The sequence below is a fragment of the Mobula birostris genome, chromosome 1, assembly GCF_030028105.1.
Source record: "Mobula birostris isolate sMobBir1 chromosome 1, sMobBir1.hap1, whole genome shotgun sequence".
NCBI lineage: Eukaryota > Metazoa > Chordata > Chondrichthyes > Myliobatiformes > Myliobatidae > Mobula > Mobula birostris.
The window spans coordinates 201277290-201298845 of NC_092370.1; the positions used below are offsets into that span (position 1 = coordinate 201277290).

Genomic DNA, 21556 nt, shown 5'->3' on the forward strand with positions numbered 1-21556 from the left:
TACACTAATCTTGCTTAAAATGTTAAAAAGAATGTTTCACCTTTAACTTTATGACTTTTGGAGATCAGTTCATCTTCTACTCACTTAACTATTCACAGTAACAGAAATTTTGACCGGGGTGCCCAGACTTTTGCATCCCACTGTAACTTTAATTTTTCAGCATTTTTTGCTCATGTATTACGAAGCTACCTCCAATATACAAGCTTGACTTTATTCTTACTTCCTTTCTCTCTTTTTCTGGGGATATTTATCATCTGAAATCTTTTTAAGAAAGGATGTATTTGAAAAAGATTATCTCATTCTGATGTTCTTTCAGAATTTTATCATTTTTTTCCCTCTCCCCCCTTCCCCCTCTTCCCTCTCCCACTCCAAAACATCCCTGCTGCAGCTCTGCTTCATTTCTTTTGAACAAAATCTTTTTGTACATTACAATTGTGCAAGAAATTTAGAACTACAGTTAAGAAAGTGCATGTTCGTTTGTATTTGCTTAACATTAACTTTCCAGAAATGGAATATTTTCTGATTACTATCGCATGCATTAACCATTTACTTTTCAAATTTTATAAGTATTAAGTATTTTTGATTAATGTTTGAAATGTCTATCGGTTGCAGCCATACATAGCTTAAAGCTGAGTCGCAACCATGTGGACTGGTATAGCGTGGATGAAGTTTATTTGTACAGTGATGCAACCACATCGAAAATTGCAAGGACAGTTACCCAGAAATTGGGATTTTCCAAAGGTACAGCATGATTAAAATAATTGCTGAATGTCAGTATCTTAATTGTGAGCAGCTCAATGTAAGAGTGCATGTAAAAGTATAAGTTTTACAATCCTTAAATGAAGCAAATGATTCAAAGTGAAATTTTAGGATAATTCTTTACTTTTAGTAAGCACACATCTATTCTACTCCTGCCCAGTTATTTGCACAACCTCCCTGTGAACAGACAAGCAAATGATGAGTTCAGCTGTGGTAGGTCCAAAGTTGCCTTTTATTTTCCTTGTTCCTGGTCCTTTCAGTTTTCTGTGTTTTCACAGAATGAGTGACTGGTTCACCACTGTAAGGCATCCCCCTTCTTCCCTGACCAGCAGATGAGGCTGGTCAATTGCACTAAAGTCTGTTTGCTCTTATTTCCTTATGGGTTAAGCGTAGGTTAATCGGTTTTCTAATAAGGGTGTCAAAGGTTGCAGGAGAGGCAGGGTTAAGGGGGAAAAATAACTCAAACATATTGAATGGCAGAGCAGACCTGATGGGCTAGATGGTCTATGTCTTGAGGTGTAAGCCTTGACCTGTGGGGTGGTAGTACTTTTTTTTTAAACTAGTTTCAGAATAAACAGACTCCTAGCATCGGTAAGATACCAGTCAAATTTTTATTGAAAAATTTGATCTACTGTGTACCTTTATGATCAAAGACCCATCATGATTCTGACTCACAAATTGCTTCCAAAATTGTGCACTCACGTTCTTTTTATCTTCCAAATCTGCAAATTTGATCAAGATGACTTGTGTAATACAGTCAACATTGTTACTAATGTAATCTTTCACAAAAAAAAAGTTGTAAGCCATTGTTTAGTGTTAAGTTTAGAATTCTTGCATTATATAATGTTAATTTCATTTCCCAAATTATTAAAACTGCTGAAGTGGGTGGGAGGTGTAGGGGGAATGGAATTCTGTAATGGTTATAAAATCAATCTGTAAGGTTAACAATCTGTTGTACTTCTAAAATATTATTCCTGCCTTTTCCACTGATACTGTGAAAATTTTTGAAAAGCAGTTTGCCACACTCAGCAGCTGGGTTATAGCTATAATAGGCGGCTGACTTGTAGCTATCACAGATGGCTGAGTCATGGTGAAGAATTTGGCATCAGAAAACTCTCCAGAATAGTTTCTCCGCATAACAGAAGCTGACTCGAGACTGTTCTGCTTTGACTAAAATGCATGTTGTTAGGTCTCAACAATTCAAAGAAGCGGTGGAGCAGTTCACTATTGGTTCTGTCAAATGGAATTAATGGCCAGACTGGTAAATTGGAGCGATACAACTTGGAAGCTTAATCCCTTGTGATCTCTAATGATTATAGATTAAAAATCTTGAGGATTGTGTGCACAAAAGGTATCCTGATGGAGGATCCCAGACCAAACTGTCAGCTGTTTATTCCTTTCCAGAGATGCTACTTGATGTGTTGAAATTGTCCAGGATTTTGTATGTACTTTTCTGGATTTCCAGCATCTGTAGAATCTCTTGTGTTTAGCAATTTTAGATTTATTGGCATGATATCTAAAGCCACTTAGTTTAAGAGAAATTGAAGATAATAAAGTGGGAATGAAGTAACTTCCTTTTGCCATAACCGTTTAAATACAGTCAATATATATTGCTGGCTATCATAAAGCCATCTAAAGCTGCCAAGCTTGCTATTAAACCCATTTTTATTTAAGTTCTATACAGGATGGTAGGGAAATGTTAGGGACATTCCAGAATTAAAAGACTGGGGAGGGGGAGGAAATTGAATTAATACATTTCTTTTAAGTGATTGCTACAAATTCTTTGAGTATCGCATATTCTTGCGTCTAATTTGAAAAGTAAACTTATAATGGCAAAGTATTAAATAGTTTTTCAGCTTGTAGAATGAGCCTGCCTGAAATTTTTATTCGCTCGCTTTTTAATACCGAAGTAATAGGTATACCTACAATTGCATTCATACTGTTGCTTTTGTTAATGCAGCGTCAAGTAGTGGGACAAGACTTCATAGAGGATATGTAGAAGAATCATCACTGGAAGACAAACCTCCAATCCCCACCCACATAGTCTTTGTTGTACATGGAATAGGGCAAAAAATGGACCAAGGTCGTATTATTAAAAACACGGGCATGTAAGTACCTTCTTCATCATTTCACCCACAGTTTATGAAGAAATAAACTATTTCAGAGGAAATTATAATCACGTTATAATTTATAACATGCAAAACTGACAAATGGCCACCTTGGAAGTTTATTGTAAATTTATTTCAGTATTGTGCATATGAGTTTGCTCACTGGTTGTTTATTGTTTCTGAAGGAATCAGTGTTTACAAGTTTAATCTGTTTAATAGCATACCATAAGGAACCACTTTCTGTTATGATGGCATGTATCAAAATAGAGACTCCCTAGTGTTCAGAAATCTGCTACAAAAATTTCTCTTTTTTTTATTTCATCATTTGATTTTTTTTTTATGGTTGATCCATCTCCTTTTCTTTTAACTATTTGATATTTTTAGTTCTTAATTTTTGTGCATTTTATAGGCTTTTTTGTAAGCTTTTTGTTAAACTATGTTGCTACTAATGCTAGCAGTCAGCTTCTCTACTGCCAAAACTCTAATTCATCTTTGTGTTGCCTGTATATTCTATAGTTTTAGTATTTTTCTAATGGCTTTTTATGCCCATTCTGCCCAATATTAATGTTCTAAAAACAAAAAATCTGATGGCATCTATCCTTGCCATCAACAAATCATCACATTTTTCACTCACTGGCCTCAGAAGCTTCCAAATCAGCACTGTTAGAGTCATGACTCAGTGCCTTCCTAATCTCTATTTCACTCTCTATTTCTCTACTGCCTTCAGATTTGCAATTAAGTGAGAACACTGCATTCCTGATTCTTTGGCTTTGTAACCAGTCCAAATTGGACGTTGCCTTTGAAGGATATGCTCTCGGCAACATAGGCCCCATTTTCTGAAATCCCTTTCTAAATTACTCCACCTCTTCTCCTCCTCGTGCGTTAAAACTAGATTAAAGAATAAAATTTTGAATTGCCAATCTAATTGCATTCCTTTGTGTGAATTTAATCTCATTTTTATTTCTATGTCTGTGAAGCACCTGGTAATGTAGCCCTGCATTAAATAGGGAAATTGTTAACCCTAATTTTTCTGCTAACTCTTCTCTGGCATTGTATATGTTAAATTTCATTTCCTTTTTTTTATCTACAAGAATGGAATTTTAAGCTTTTGTTTGTCATTAGCTTTTCATTTTCTTGTTCAAGTGTACAATGTTTTTAATCTTGGTCTAATGTACAGCGCTTTTTTTTAACTGCAACAATTAGCGGACATTTAAATCCTGCATGACAATTTAAAGCAAAAGCAAATAAATTTGCTTTTCTTACATTATGTAACTTCAAAGATCACTCTTTTTCCCCTCGTGAAAATAATTTCTTAGCAATTCTGTTCAATTGCTGCAGTAGCGTAGTCATGAAGATGGCATACCCCTTTTCGTAAATAATTCAGATCCACTTGTGACCACCACCTTTCACCCCGCTGGTCCTTCTGCTTTGAGGATGACTAGCTTCCACTTCACATCTGCAGCATGGTTGATGAGGCCAACCTGCAGGATGCCACAGGAGGGGTAGGAGTGCTCAATGGGGTTGAAGGGTTGTTAATTTAGGGTTTGTTCTGTTCCTGCTGTTTTAGCTGTGCTTCAAGTTCAAGGTTAATTATCAATCAACCATACAGGTATGTAGCCAAACAACAAAGTGTTCCTCTGGGGCCAATATGCAAAACACATTACCAACAGCACAGAGCGCACTGCACATAAAGCACATAGCATAAGTTCATAGCATAATCTCAGAAAAATGTCCAGTCACAAAGGGGGAAAAAAAACAATATAGCCCAAAATAATCTACAGATGCTGTAAAAGATCAAAGCAACACTTTCAGTACGCTGGATGAACTCAGCAGGTCGGGCAGCATCAGTCAGAAAAGATGAGTCGTCGTTTCGGGCCGGAACCCTTCATCAGGACTGAAGAATGAAAGATGGGGAAAGATTTGAAGAATGCTTGTAACGTCAGTTGAAAGACCAGTAATTTGAAAGACAAAGGGGTGGGGGAGGGGAAGCATTGACGTCATAGCCCTGAAAACAATGGGTAGTAGAAGAAGCAGGCGGAACCATGAGAGAGCTGGGGGAGGGGGTAGAGTGAAATAGGGATAGGGGAAGGGAGGGGGAGGGAATTACCGGGAGTTGGAGAATTCTCTGTTCATACCAAGGGGCTGGAGACTACCTAGACGGTATATGAGGTGTTGCTCCTCCAACCTGAGTTTAGCCTCATCATGGCAGTAGAGGAGGCCATGTATGGACATATCTGAATGGGAATGGGAAGCAGAGTTGAAGTGGGTGGCTACCGGGAGATCCTGTCTGTTGTGGCGGACAGAGTGGAGGTGCTCGACGAAGCGGTCCCCCAATCTGCATCGGGTTTCACTGATGTAGAGGAGGCTGCACCGGATGCAATAGATGACCCCAACAGACTCCAAGTGAAGTGTTGTCTCACCTGGAAGGACTGTTTGGGGCCCTGAATGGTTGCAAGAGATGAGGTGTAGGGACAGGTGTAGCACTTACACTTACAGGGATAAGTGCCAGCTGGGAGATCAGTGGGGATGGACAATATAGATAATGGACAATATAGCCCAAGTCCCTAAGTGGCATGACTGCCATGATGTAGTAAGCTGTCCTGGTCCAGCTTGTTCTTTCATCAGTATTCTGATAAATAGACTCTTCTCAAGTTCAAAGTAAATTTGTTATCAAAGTAATATATGTCGCCATATCCAACCCTGAGATTCATTTTCTTTTGGGCATGCACTGTAAATCCAGAAACACAATAGAATCAGTGAAAGACCACACCCAGCAGGACGACAAACAACCAAAGTGCAAAGGAGAGCAAACTCTGCACCTACAAAAGAGAAAAAATAACCAGTAAACACTGAGAACATGAGATGAAGAGTCCTTGAAACTGAGTCCGTAGTTTGTGGGAACAGTTCAGTGATGGGGCAAGTGAAGCTGAAGGATGTTATCAAGAGCCTGATGGTTGAGGGGTTTTTACTGTTCCTGAACCTGGTGGTGGTGTGTGAGAAAGGGGATGTAGTGATTAACGCAGTGCTGTTACAGCTTGGGCCATTCCAGAGTTTGGAGTTCAGTCCCGTGGCCATCCTGTAAGGAGTTTCTATACATCCTACCCCTGGTTACATGGGTTTTCTCGAGTACTCCAGTTTCCTCCCATAATCCAAAGATGTACTGGGTAGGGTAATTGATCACTGTAAATTCTCCTGAGATTAGGTCGGGGTTAATTGGTGTGTTGGGGGATTGCAGGGGCAGTGTGGCTTGAAAGGCCAAAAGGGCATACTTTGTGCTGTATCCCTAAACAACTACATGTGCTCGATGGCAGGAAGGATTTTACCTGTGATGCCCTGGGCCCTATCTACTTCATTATATACTTCCTGCTGCCTCAGTAAAGCAGCCAGCATAATTAAAGGCACCGTTCCTCTTCTCTCTCCTCCCCCCCCCCCGACATTCTTTCTTCTTCCCTCTCCGATTGGACAGAGGATACAAAACCGTAAGAGCACATACAACCAGGATCAAGGACAGCTTCTGTCTTAACTCTTAACGCTTCTGTTAGACTCTTGAACAGACCTTGTGAAGTGAAGCAGACTCTTGGTCTCTCAGTCTACCTTGGTATGATCATTTACCTCCACTGCCCTCTTTCAGTATCTTTTGCACTTTTTTCTGCAATGCTATTGTTTACGTTATTCTAGCTATAATGGTTTGATCTGTGGGAGTAGTACACAAGACAAGCTTTTCGCTGTATCTTGGTACACGTGTCAATAATAAACCAATACCCATCTTGATTGATGAACTGAGTCTATACTTTCTTAAACACGAGAAAACCTACAGATGTTGGAAATCCGAGTAACACACAAAATGGTGGAGGAACTCAGCAGGCCAGGCAGCATCTGTGGGGGGAAAAGTACAGTCAACATTTTGGTTAGGGCTATACTTTCTTACCATTGTTTTAATTCCAGATCAGTGAATAGTAGGGTTGTGACACTAAAATGCCTATTTCTTTATGAAGGATCATCAACCTGAAATATTAACTTTTTCCTCACACAGATGTTGTCATGCGAGCTGGGAATATCTAACATTTTCTATTTTTATTTCTCCATTTCCTGGATACTTAAAGCATTTTTTCCTCACATTTCATACTAATTTTAAGCAAGAATCTATTTACTGAAAATTCATCTCCAGCTTTAATGATAGGCTTAAGATAATCCTTAATTTGGCTTTGCAGAATGATTTTCATAGCAATGTAAAATCTTTTTTGAAGGGTACAGATAAAAAGGAAATTAATAGCTGAATATATTCCTAAGCATGAGGAAATCTGCAGATGCTGGAATTTTAAGCAACACATGTAAAAATTGCTGGTGAACGCAGCAGGCCAGGCAGCATCTGTAGGGAGAGGTACAGTCAACGTTTCGGGCCAAGACCCTTCATCAGGGTCTCGGCCCAAAACGTCAACTGTACCTCTTCCTATAGATGCTGCCTGGCCTGCTGCTGCTGCTGCAATTTTTACGTGTTGAATATATTCCTACTTGTCTTTGATCAATAATCCAGATTAATTGGTTACTTGAAGTATTTTGGTGGAAAATGGTGGTTGCATGAAAGTGGACAATCGATGCCATCAAGCAGCAAGGATTGTGGTGCTTCCAAGAAATAGTCTTTGACATTGGATATTATTTCATCTCCTTGATTTTTTTTCTGAGCACCGAAACTAACTTATTAGCTACATGAAGCAACACACACAAAGTGCTGAAGGAACTCAGCAGGTCAGGCAGCATCTTTGGAAGTGAACAGATAGTTGATTTTTCGGGCCGAGACCCTTCCTTAGGACTGAGAAAGAAAGGGGAAGATACAAGAATAAAAAGATGGGGGGAGGGGAAGGTGATAGGTGAAGCCGGGTTGGTGGGAAAGGTCAAGGGCTGGATAAATAAGAACCTGATAGGAGAGGAGAGTGGACGAAAGGAGAAAGGGAAAGAGGGGAGGACCCAGGGGAAGTAATAGGCAGGTGTAAAGAGGTAAAAGGTCAGAATAGAGAATAGAGGAAGGTGGAGGGGAGGGAATTTGTTAACCAGAAGGAGATATCATGCCATCAGGTTAGAGGCCACCCAGACAAATTATAAGGTGTTACTCCTCCATCCTGAGGGTAGCCTCATCTTGGCACAGGAGGAGGCCATGGACCGACATGTCATAAAAAGAATCAAAATTAAAATGTTTGGCCACCAGGAAGTCTTGCTTATGGCTGATGGTGCGGACGTGCTCAACGAAGCGGTCCCCCGATTTACAAAGGGTCTCAACAATATAAAGGTGGCTCATCAGGAGCACTGGACACCATCGACAACCCCAGCAGATCTGCAGGTGAAGTGTTGCCTCACCTGAAAGGATTGCCTGGGGCCCTGAATGGAGATGAGGGAGCAGGTGTATGGGCAGGCACTTGGCCACTTGCAGGGATAAGTACTGGGAGGGAGATTAATGGGGAGGGATGAATGGATGGACAAGGGAATCGAAGAGGGAGTGATCCCTGCAGAAAGTGGTGGGGGGGGGTGGTGGTAAAGGTTTGTTGAGTAGTAGGATCCCTTTGGAGATGGTGGAAGTTGTGGAGGATAATGTGTTGGATGCGGAAGCTGATGAGGTGGTAGGTAAGGACAAGAAATGAAACAGCCATTAGCCTTCTAGGCCACTACCTTCGGAAGTTTTTTTTACATCGTATCGGGAGTTTCTCCGGTTAGTGGGCGGTTTCCCTCCACGCCTCTCTAACGTAGTGGGGAACCGTGTACGAGGCAAGTTACAGCAGTGGTTTGCCATTACCTTTTGCCGGGTGAATTTCCAAAGAGATCATCAGCTCGTAACCCAGCACGGATGGAAAGTGTGCAGGGGTCCGGCACTGATGCCACTACGCCACCAGCCAGGTCTTCAGAAGTATTATTTTGCTTTTTTTTTTGTCTTATTAAGAATGTATATTCTGCAGAAAATCATGATTAATGGCAATCAGATTACATGTATTAAATAGAAAAATAAATGGGCAAAAGTTAATTTTCTTTAGATTCAACTTCAATAAAGTTCCATCAGGTTTCTGAACTTGGTATGCAAATGAAACATGATTAATTCAAATAATGTACGCACAACCCTTATACAGTGCATGATAAAGATTTATATTGATGTGAAGTTAGTGATGACAATGTTAAGTCAAATATAATTCAGTTATTTTTTTTGCCAAACATGTCAAAGACAAAAGAAAGAAATTAAATATTTTGATGGTATGACTTGTCTCCTATATGCTTTCACTTTTTAAAATTCATAATAACGCAGATTTTCTGTTATATTTGGTAGGATGCGTGAAGCTGCAAGGAAAGTTGAAGAGAAACACTTTCCTTATGCCAGCAATTTGGAATATGTTGAGTTTCTACCTGTGGAGTGGAGATCGAAGCTCAGCCTGGATGGGGGTAATTAAAAGTAAACAAGAGTACTATTTGGTTGATGGCTTCTTGCGGATCTTGGTTGAACTAAAAATTTGTATATTAAGTACTTATGTGGATAGTTTTGAAAAACATTTCTATTTCTGACACATATTAGAAATAAATTTAAAATAATGTAGGGAATTCAAGATTGTTCGTCCACCTAAGCCACTCCCTCTGGTCTGTCACGCTCACCGGATTATTTCATTGTAACCCATTTGATACTCCTGCGGTTTAATTTTCTGCTTCATTCACATTCAAGTCTATGTCTCTACATTTTGTGAAACTTTGAAAGTTAAATCTCATCTGACATTGGCAATAAACTTGGTTGAAAGGGTCAATTTCACCAGCAAGCTTCCACAAGCTGAAAGGTAATGATGATTGAAGAATAAATTTTGGCTGGAATCCCATAAAAAAATTTTAAATGAAAACTTCCCTGCTCCCTTTAAAATAGTATTATCATGTAATATTTTACAACTGGCTATTTAATATCTTGCCCCAAATATAAGGTCTGAGTCCTGTGTTGCTGTAATAATAATTCCAATCTGGGCTGTGTGCACAATTGAAGTCTTACTTAATGAGATTGTAGTAACGACCTCTGAGTTGAAGCCTAAAGTGACAATACAGTTCAGAGCTTGTGGATCTTGTTTCAGATGCAGTTTGTTATTAGAAGTAATAATTATATAATTTATTTTACCCAGTGATAATTATCAGAGCTTAGAAGAATAATGGCTGAATTATGTGAGTGGGAACATAGCTGACATGAACATTCTTTATTATTACAAAATATGCACATTGGACAAGAAACAGAAGGTGATTATTGCTATGGGTGCTAAAGTATAGATGTTAAAGGAACATCTTAGGCAAAAATGTTTTGCATAAAATTGGCTACTACAAACTGTTCCTATCTACTTAAAACTGGTTGCAAGAAAATTGATAGCTTGATACAAAGGGTAAATATTGGTCCAATACTCGGGTAGCTCCACATAATATCAAATGGTCTGTAACTTATTTCAAAATGTTTTTCCCCACAGGAAAGGAAATTAAAGTCACAAGTTCAGCTCGTGATCATTTTCTGCATGTTAAATGACAAAGTCAAAGTAAATTGTATTGTCATATGTACACATACATGCATGCGCTGATTCAAAATGCAGCAGCATCACAGACACGTAACATCGTAAATACAACATTCATAAGAAAAAAAGCAGGTTAAGCATAAATTGTACAAAAAGAATACAATTACAAAAAAACCAAATAAGCCTGTCATCACAAGACTTGATTGTTTCATTCTCCTACCCTGTCACCCCTCATTTACTTGTAGCACACATGAAAAGCAGGCTTTTGAACAGGAAACAGAAGACTGTTATTACTATGGTGTTATACACAGTAAGAATTCCTGATTATGGATATGATATTGCAACAGGACTGTAGATTCAAATTTCCTTTGAAGCATTGTGTTTAATTATTCAAATGTCTATATATTAACTTTTGTATTTCCAGATACAGTTGAATCTATTACCCCAGATAAAGTACGTGGGCTTCGAGACATGTTAAACAGCAGTGCCATGGACATTATGTATTATACTAGCCCCCTTTACAGGGATGAGGTACGTCGGTTTGTGGTTTTCTTTCAAGTATGTAAGTGCATGAATTTAAATGGGTATTATCTACAAGTAATACAGTGGTTTAAGTTAATATTAGACCGTAATACATAGGAACAGAATTAAGCCATTCAGTCCAGGGGTCTGCTCCACCATCATGACTGATTTATTATCCCCCTCAATCCTATTCTCCTGTCTCCTCCCCAATACTTCTGGTGCCCTGACTAGTCAAGAACCTATCAGCCTCCTTTTAAATATACATAATAACTTGGCTTCCACTACTCACCTGTAGCAATGAATTCCACAGATTTGCTACCCTTTGGCTCAGGAAATTCCTCCTAACTCTCTTCTAATGCTTTGGTCTTAGAATTCCCCATTAAAGGGAACATCCTCTGCACGTCTACTCTATTAGGCCTTTCAGTATTCAATAGGTTTCAGTGAAATCCTCCCCCCAACCCGTTCTATTACACTCTAGGCCCAGAGACATCAAATGCTTCTCAGGTGTTAACCCTTTCATTAAGCCAAAATAAATATTAAAATTATTGTACTGTGAGTTACTTCCAGGAATAAGGAAGTCAGTTATGGGCATTATGTTTGGAGGTAGACCATTCAGTGCTGGAATTTGCAGTAGGATCTGCTTCAGTCATGGTTTTGAGGTCTTTGAAGTATTAGTTCAGCAGAAGAGATTATGAACAGTTGCAGATGAAATTAGATGGATATCTTAGAGGCACAATTGGTTCTGCATTTCAAGTGTAATCATGCAGCAAGCCTCTTTCAAATTTGATTGCTCATTTAAGTAAGAATGCTGTATACAGGCAAAAAATGCTAAGAATAAACTTACTTCTAGACCATATTATTTAAGTAAAGTTTATCTTTAATGCCAAGTAGGGATTAGTTTAGAGTAAACAAGACAAAATCATTGATATTTACAATGCCGAATTGTATAGTGAAAGTCATGGTGGTTGCCAGTGATTTAGCCACTTAAACATTTTGTTGTTTCATGGCCCTATGCAAAAGAATCAAAGGAAATATGTAGAATTAGCATGAATGAAAGATGTTGTCAAGGTACATGGGGTGTATTATGTGAAAGAGTAAGATTATTCACTTGAAAATTTTTGCTGAAGTTGAGGAGAGGCTTCAGAATGTTGTTGCACAGAACAACCTGTGTGTCCTTGCACACTGAACGAATTTAGAATGTGGATATGGCAAATACATGCAAAGCCAAATTGAATGTTGGAATATATTTTGAAGAGATGGGGTGGTGTAAAAAGATAAATTGGGGAAATCCTGCATGGGTATTTGTACATTCCATGAGGTCCAAATGAGACCTCAAGACACTTGAAGGATACTGTCAACTCTCTCTCTAGGAAATCCTCTAATTTCACTGAAGATGAGTGGACTGACATCACTGTACTTCTTCGGGCTCACAACCACAATTATAATCAATTAGCTTAGTGGGCCATGTCATTGGATTGCCCAATGATAGATTCCTGAAATAGACTCTATTCCAAGATTGATGAATGTGCTCAAAGCCTCCTCTTACTCATGTGAATCTCTGGCTCCATAATCTCTCAAAGTGAAGAAGGAGCTTTCAGAATAGTCTGGTAAACTGACCCCGTTCATCGGGAGCATACAGAAGTCCATCATAAACAGCATCCTCTGTGCTCACCTAACAACCTACCCCACTGATGTGCCCTGATAGACACAATCTGTCCCATGTGTAGAGGAATCTGCTGTTCCTACATTGGCCACATCAGTAAATTCAGAACCTACAAAATTGGAATGAAAGCAGATTATGCTCCATACTAAAGAGGCTGCCTTACCAGAGAAGCACTAAGACATGCTGAACAAATCTGCATAAAATTAGTACTATCCTTTTTAATGTGGATTGTAATTTCCTCACATTTAATAAAAGATATTTTTATGATGTTTCATTATCTACTCAATGTTTCAGTTTTAATTTCAGTGCTTCATTAAGTGTTTTAAAAGAAAATGCTGCACTTTTTATTTCCCTTTCTAATTGCTCTCTTCAATGTGATCGATTGCTCAAGCAGCTTAAAGCTGGTCAGCATTGATCTCATTTAACTGATACATCAGCAACCAGTATCAGAAAAGGGGATGGACAATTAAAGTAAAAGGCAGCTGGAAGATCAGGATAACCCCTACAAACTGACCATGGGTTCTCTGCAGAACCATTACCCAATCAGCATTTGGTTTCTCCGTTGTTGATCTACATTAGATTGGAAAAAGTGCTATTCATTACTCTTTCACCTGAAAAGACCATCTGGCAAGATGGTGGTAAAAGAACAGGTAGTGTATCTCCTGTAGTTGTTTGGAAAAGTGCCATGGGAAGGGCAATGGCTAGAGATTGAAGATTAGAACAGGAAGTCACAAAGTGAACGGTTTTTTTCAGAATGTTGCTTTGAGAGGACGGGGAGGATATCTGGTAGTGGAATTGCATTGAAGATGGCAGAAATTGTGAAGAATATTCTATTAAATATGGTGAAAAGCGAGGAACAGAGCAGCTCTACCCTGTGCTCTGTCCAAGCGGAGAGCAGAAAGGATGTGAACATACGTGTGGGAAATAATTTAGTTATAGTTGAAATCTCTGTGAAATATGCAGTGGGGAAGCCATAGTTGAGGGAGAAGTGACATTATTAGAACAGAGACAAAGGAAGTGGGAGAATGGAATAGTGTTCTTACTGAGAGCAAACATGAGGGCTGTACCAATACAGGAAGCAGCAACAGGACAATCATCAATTTGGACCAAAATGAAGATTGTTTCATATTTCCTACAAATAAATGAACATAAGTTGAACCCATGTGAGTTCCTGAGGCTACACTTTTCATGTAGATTAGAATAGATTATGAGGACACGCAGTCCTCCTTTATTGCCATTTAATAATGCATGCATTAAGAAATGATACAATTTGTTCCTCCAGAATGATATCACAGAAACACAAAACAAACCAAGACTTTAAAAAAAACTGATGAGAACCACATAATTGTAACACAGTTCCAACAGTGCAAAACAATATCGTAATTTGATGAAGAACAGACCATGGGCATGGTTTTAAACAAAGTCTCAAAGTCTCTCGAAAGTCCCATCATCTCACGCAGACGGTAGAAGGGAGGAACTCTCCCTGCCATGAGCTTCCAGCGCCGCAAACTTACCGATGCAGCATCCTGGAAGCACCCGACCACAGTCCAACTCTGAGTCCGTCCGAAAACTTCGAGCTCCCAACACCAAGCACCATCTCTGCCGCGCGCTTTGACCCCAGCAATAGGCAAAGCTGAGGATTTGGGGCCTTCCCCTCCAGAGATTCTCGATCACACAGTAGCAGCAGCAGCGAAGCAGGCATTTCAGAAGTTTCTCCAGATGTTCCTCCATGCTTCTCACATCCATCTCCATCAAATCAGGATTGTGTATGGCCCCTACTTAACAAATACGATATCCATTCAGAGCGGCCGCGCGGGCTGCGTCGCGCTGCCATCTTCTCCTCCCCTCCTACTAAATAGAACTGAAGTAGAAGTTGCTCATTGTCAGAAAGAGTTCAGCCAGATATTGAATATGTTGGTAGAGGGGATCTAGTTGGACTTCACCAAGGAAGAAGCAAAGAGCCCCAGGAGCATCATGGAGTGGGATGGAGCTATGTAGAGGGATTGTAATTCCATGGTAAAGATGAGCCAGTTGGGACCAAGAAATTGGAAACTGTCAACGTATCAAAGGTGTCACAGTTGTGGGTGGGGGGGGGTAGAGAAGAAGCATGTTTACTGAAAGAAGAGCAAGCCAGACCCATGAGACTGTGTGGACAGTGCTACTTTTGGGTTGTATGAGGCTAGGAAGATATAAGGCTAGAGCCCTGGTGGGAAATACAGGTCCATTTTGGCAAGTTGGATCATTTGTCTGTACTCCTATCTGCATACAGATAGAACCTAAAGAGAAAGACTCCAGAGATTAAGACAACCAAGAGGTGGTCGCAGGAGGCTGAGGAATAGTTACAGGATTGCATTGAGTCAGTCGACTGGGCCTTGTTCAAAACTCATCTGAGGACCTGAATGACTACACCAAGGTGGTTACAGACTTATTAAAACAGCTGTGGATGAGTGTGTTACACAAAATCATTCAGTGTTTCCCCCAATCAGAAACTCTGGATGAGCAATGAAATCTGAAACCTGCTTTAGAGCCAGATCAGAGGCATTCAAGTCTGGAGATCAAGAATGCTACAAGAGGTGCAGGTATCATCTCCGGAAAGCATCTCTCGGGCAAAGTGGAAATTCCAGACTAGACTGGAATCAACGAGAGATGCTCGACAGCTTTGGCAGGGTTTGAATGACATAACCTGATACAAAGCTAAATCTTGCAACAGAGGGGACAGCAGAGCTTCGCTTCCAGATGAACTCAATGCCTCCTATGCTCACTTTGGTCACCAGAACAGGGAGGAATCATCACACATCTCCATGTCTCCTGATGATCCTTTGGTCTCAGTATCTGAAGATGACGTGCAGGCTGCCTTCAAGGTGGTGAATCCAGGGAAAGCATCCAGTCTGAACAGAGTACCTGGCTTAGTACTGAAGACCTGTGCTGACCAAATGGCTGATGTATTCACAGATAGCTTCAATCTCTTGCTCCAGCAATGTGTGGTACCCACCTGCTTCAAGCCAGCTTCAATCAGACCGGTGCCCAAGAAGAGTGTGGTAACTTCTCTAAATGACTATCACCCAGTGTCACTAACATACACATTGATGAAGTGTTTTGAGAGGTTAGTGCTGAAACATATCAGCTCCTATGCGAAAGGTGACTTGGATCCGCTCCAATTTGCCTACTGAACCAACAGGACTACAGCAGATGCTGTCTCATTGGTTCTTCACACAACCCTGGAACACCTGGACAGCAAAGGTACATATATTAGGATGTTCTTTATCGATTTACAGCTTGGCACTTAACACCAGTAACCCCTCAAAACTAATCAGTAAGCTCCCAAGATCTGGGCCTCAATACCCCCTTGTGCAACTGGATGCTGGGTTTCCTCACTTGTAGACCCCAGTCAGTTTGGATTGGCAAAAACATCTCCTTCACAATCTCCACCAGCACAAGAGCACCACAGGGATGTGTACGTAGCCCCCTGCTCTACTTGCTTTACACCTATGACTGTGTGGCTGAGTACAATATACCATATACAAGTTTACCGACAATACCACTGTTGTGGGCTGTATCAAAGGGGGTGATGAATCAGCATTCAGGAGAGAGATTGAAAATTTGGCTGAGTGGTGTAATAACAACAACCTCTCACTTATTGTCAATAAGACTAAGACTTGTAGACTTCAGGAGAGGGAAACCAGAGGTCCATGAGCCTGTAATTATCAGAGGATTGGAGGTGGGAGAGGGTCAGTAACTTTAAATTCCTGGGTGTCACTGTCTCAGAGGACCTGTCCTGGACTTATCATATAAATATTATTGCAAAGAAAGTACGACAGCACCTCGACTTCCTCAAGAGTCTGCGGAGGTTTGGCATGTCATTGAAACCTTGGTGAACTTCTATAGATGTGTGATGGAAAGTGTGCTGACTGGCTGCATTACAGCCTGGTATGGGAACACCAATGACTTTGAATGAAAAATTCTACCCAAGGAGGTAAAACTTTCCCAACCATTGAACACACCTACATGAAATGGTGCTGGAGAAAAGCAGCTTCCATCATCAAAGATCCTGACCACCCAGGCAATGTTCTTATCTCACTGCTGCCATCAGGTAGAAGGGACAGGTGCCTCAGGACTTGCACCACGAGGTTCAAGAACAGTTACTACCCCTCAACCATTAGGCTGTTGAACAAAAGGGGATAGCTACACTCATTTATGGACTCTGTTATATTGTTATTTCATGCTCATTATTTATTGCTATTTATTTATATCTGCATTTGCACAGTTTGTCTACAGTTAACAGTTCCTGATGTTTACAGTTATTGTTCTATAGATTTGCTAAGTATGCCTGCAAAGAAAAAATCTCGAAGTTGTATGTGGTGATATGTATGTATTCTGGTAATAAATTTTACTTTGAACTTTGAGCATGTCTGCGTGATTAAGTGTGTGTGTGTGTGTGTGTATATGGGGGGGTGGGAGGGGAGGTACGGGGGGGGGGGGGGTTCCGGTTCCAAAGCAAGCACAGCCTTTTCTCTACAGCAATGACAGACACCTAACCTATAGAAAAGCAGTGATCAAAATATGTTGGAACTTTTAAATTAAACGTCTTTGCTTTTCTGGCAATAAAACTTGGATGTTAAAAATACTTTTAAAAAATAACTGCACCTTGACATCAAATAAATCAATTATGCTAGTTTAGTTTGCATACATTTGTGTATATTTATAATAATATTGGCCTTAATAATTATAAATGTACTTTGAACCCTTTGAATCTCCAGAAACCTTCCTACAATTTTACAAGTGTAGAGTGAGTATTAAAAAACAATGGAAACTGCTGTTGTTCAGGCTGGAAGATAGATGTCTTACAGCTATAATAACAGAATTCAAGTGTAGTGACTCAAGTTTTAAGTCAGTCTTGATTTATTGAGACAACCTGCACACAGAAAAGATGGATGGAATTAAAGTTTCATTGTGCAAGGATATAAGTAGGGATAAGACCTGTTGATTAGGAAGTTAATAGGATTTGGGTTGGATTTAAGTCTGTTTGCTTTCTATGCTGTCAGTAATCCTCGACTTTAAATTGGTAATGCTGTACAATTCTCCATTCTTGTAGCGCCCAAGAACAACCAGACAGTATGTGTATTTAAATTTCTCTAACATCAGTTGCTAAAACAAACCTATTTTGCCTGCAGTAGTCATTTAATGGACTGGATTAAGCTTATTAAAACACATTAGCTAGAGGAAAATAATATTCAGAATTTTTGGATCTGTTAACTCTGAGGATAAATATTTGAGCTCTGTCTGAACAGGAACTAGCTATTAGGCTGTATCTTACATCTGCTTATTGATGTAATTTGAGTCTGCCGATAAGTGCACAAAAATATGCTGTTGTGTTGGTTCCAGTTAATCAACAGTTGACCAAGATTGGTCATAGAGATGTACAGTGTGGAAATGGGCCCTTTGGCTCGCTGTCCTTGCCACTCGCCTACACACTAGGAGCAATTACAATAACCAATTAACCTGCCAGTCGTCATGACTTGAGGTGCATTAGAAAACTGGAGCATGTGGTCACAAGGAAACCATGCCAACTGCACACATCATTCATGGTCTTAATTTAATTCCAGTCTCTGGCATTGCAAGGCACGAGTTCTACAAATTAGAAACGTAGAAAACCTACAGCACAATACAGGTCCTTCAGCCCACAATGCTGTGCCGAACATGTACTTACTTTAGAAATTGCCTAGGGTTACCCATAGCCCTCTATTTTTCTAAGCTCCATGTACCAGTCCAGGTGTCTCTCTAAAGACCCTATAATATTCGCCTCCACCACCGTCACCAGCAGCCCATTCCACGCACTCATCATTCTCTGTGGAAAAAAAAAAAGCAACTTACCCCTGACATCCCCTCTGTACCTACTTCCAAGCACCTTAAAACTGTGCCCTCTCATGTTAGCCATTTCAGCCCTGGGAAAAAGCCTCAGACTATCCACGCGATCAATGACTCTCATCGTCTTACTCACCTGTCAGGTCACCTCTCATCCTCCGTCGCTCCAAGGAGAAAAGGCCGAGTTCACTCAACCTATTTTCATAAGGCATGCTCCCCAATCCTGGCAGCATCCTTGTAAATCTCCTCTGTACCCTGTCTATTTTCCACATCCTTCCTGTAGTGAGGCGACCAGAACTGAGCACAGTACTCCAAGTGGGGTCAGTGAAGTACACCGTATGCCTTCTTAACCACAGAGTCAGCCTGCGCAGCTGCTTTGAGCGTCCTATGGATTCGGACCTCCAAGATCCCTCTGATCCTCCACACTGCCAAGAGTCTTACCATTAATGCTATATTCTGCCATCATATTTGACCTAGCAAAATGAACCACCTCATACTTATCTAGGTTGAACTCCATCTGCCACTTCTCAGCCCAGTTTTGCATCCTATTGATGTCCCGCTGTTACTTCTGACAGCCCTCCAAACTATCCACAAAACCCTCAACCTTTGTGTCATCAGCAAATTTGCTAACCCATCCCTCCACTTCCTCATCTAGATCATTTATAAAAATCACAAAGAGAAGGAGTCCCAGAACAGATCCCTGAGGCAGACCACTGGTCACCGACCTCCATGCAGAATATGACCCATCTACAACCACTTTTTGCCTTCTGTGGGCAAACCAATTCTGGATCCACAAAGCAATGTCCCCTTGGATCCCATGCCTCCTTACTTTTTCAATAAGCTTTGCTTGGGGTATCAAATGCCTTGCTGAAATCCATATACACTACACATCCTCAAAGAATTCAATCAGGCTCATAAGGCACGCCATGCTGACTATTCCTAGTCATATTATGTCTGTCCAAATGTTCATAAATCCTGCCTCTCAGGGTCTTTTCCATCAACTTACCAACCACTGTAGTAAGACTCACTGGTCAATAATTTCCTTGGCTATTTCTACTCCCTTTCTTGAATAAGAGAACAAAATCTGCAACCCTCCAATCCTCCAAAACCTCTCTCATCCCCATTGATGATGCAAGGATTATCGCCAGAGGCTCAGCAATCTCCTCCCTCGCCTCCCACAGTAGCCTGGGGTACATCTCGTCTGGTCCCGGTGACTTAGCTATCTTGATGCTTTCCAAAAGCTCCAGCACATCCTCTTCCTTAATATCTATATGCTCAAGCTTTTCAGTCCACCTTAAGTCATCCCTACAAACGCCAAGATCCTTTTTCGTAGTGAATACTGAAGCAAAGTATTCATTAAGTACCTCTGCTATCTCCTCTGGTTCCATACACACTTTTCCACTGTCACACTTGATTGGTCCTATTCTCTCACTTCTTATCCTCTTGCTCTTCACATACTTATAGAATGTCTTGGCGTTTTCCTTAATCCTGCCTGGCAAGGCCTTCTCATGGCCCCTTCTGCCTCTCTTAATTTCATTCTTAAGCTCCTTTCTGCTAGCCTTATGATCCTCTAGATCTCTATCATTACCTAGCTTTTTGAACCTTAAGTAACCTTTTCTTCTTGACTAGCTTTTCAACAGCCTTTGTATACCACAGTTCCTGTACCCTACAATCCTTTCCCTGTCTCATTGGAACATACCTACGCAGAACTCCATGCAAATATCCCCTGAACATTTGCCACATTTCTGCCGTACATTTCCCTGAGAACATCTGTTCCCAATTTATGCTCCCAAGTTCCTGCCTGAGAGCTTCATATTTCCCCTTACTCCAATTAAACGCTTTCCTAACTTGTCTGTTCCTATCCCTCTCCAATGCTATTACAAGGTGAGTTGTACCACCCGATCTATTATTGAATTATAGTGTATTTTAAAATTTGTATATGAAATCTATTGGATTAGGAATATCATTTACATTTTCATATCCAGTTATAATTCCATATTAAATTAAATAGCTGCATGCTTTTGTAACATAATACTGCATCTGGAATTGAACAGCAGCATATCATTCGGAGTTATCGTATTTACACTAGTATAGAATTAAATGAATGTTGATAATGTGGGTCTCATTATATTTGTATAATTTGCACAAAACGGGATTAATGAAGAGTAGACAGATCATTTATGTTTTTTTTGTCCCCTACCAGATTGTAAAAGGTCTACAGCAGGAGCTAAATCGATTATATGAGCTATTTTGTTCTCGAAACCCAGACTTTGAAGTCCAAGGTGGGAAAGTCTCAATAGTAGCCCACTCTTTAGGTTGTGTAATCACTTATGATATTATGACTGGGTGGTATCCAGTGAGGTTTTATGATAAAATGGTCCATGAGGAAGAAGAGAGAGCAGAAAGTTCCATGAGTTTTGAGGAACGTGAACTTCTGGATGATATTCTCAAGTCTAAGCAACGGTAAGGACTTCTAAATGGTTGAAGGCTAGAATTGTGGAAAAGTTATGATTTATCAATGTTAGGTGTATTGACATTCTAGATTGGCAAATGTTAGTAATAAGTAAAGTAAAAATCATTGGCATTTATGGCTTTGACTATGGTTTATATTGGATAATGCAGTTGGAAAATGTGCTTTCTCATGTTTGCTTAGCCTGGATGCACGTGAGATGATCAGAGTGCAAAAAAAGGCATTGCAGGAACAATTTTTTTTATTGTTCATTAAATTTATGTTTTGCTTTTTACCAAGTAAAGCCAAGGAAAAGTGGTTATAAACTATATAGCACAAAACTGACAGCTATGTTTTCCAAAGAATGTAAATACTTCGAAAAATTGTGTCAGTGCAATTTAGGATTTTGCTAATTTGATACATTTGAGGTAATCTGCATGATCTTGACAACTCTGCTGTTTGCCTTCATTATTGGCATCAGTCTGGAAGGTACTGATCAGCAGATTATCTTTTTGCCAAACAACAAAAGAAGAGGAGAACTTAATAAAGCCTGGATGTCCCAAAGGTGTTGCCAACAACTGAAGTCTTTTAGCATTGTAGTTGCTATCGCATTGATGAAAATATGGCAGCCAATCAGCAAGCAGCAAACTTCATAAACAGCAACAAAGTAAATGCTCAGCTCATC

General features: G+C 40.1%; 1 protein-coding gene across 4 annotated transcripts in view; it reads left to right on the forward strand.

The window, feature by feature from the left end:
* The window catches only part of ddhd1b (DDHD domain containing 1b), a 65969-nt gene that overhangs the window by 26747 nt on the left and 17666 nt on the right, over positions 1-21556 (forward strand). For all 4 annotated transcript variants that reach the window (XM_072268766.1, XM_072268755.1, XM_072268737.1 and 1 more), the window contains 5 exons: positions 613-741; positions 2720-2867; positions 9175-9287; positions 10800-10906; positions 20626-20885. In XM_072268766.1, the coding sequence (XP_072124867.1) occupies positions 613-741; positions 2720-2867; positions 9175-9287; positions 10800-10906; positions 20626-20885 (757 nt within the window). The remainder of the gene's footprint in view (positions 1-612; positions 742-2719; positions 2868-9174; positions 9288-10799; positions 10907-20625; positions 20886-21556) is intronic.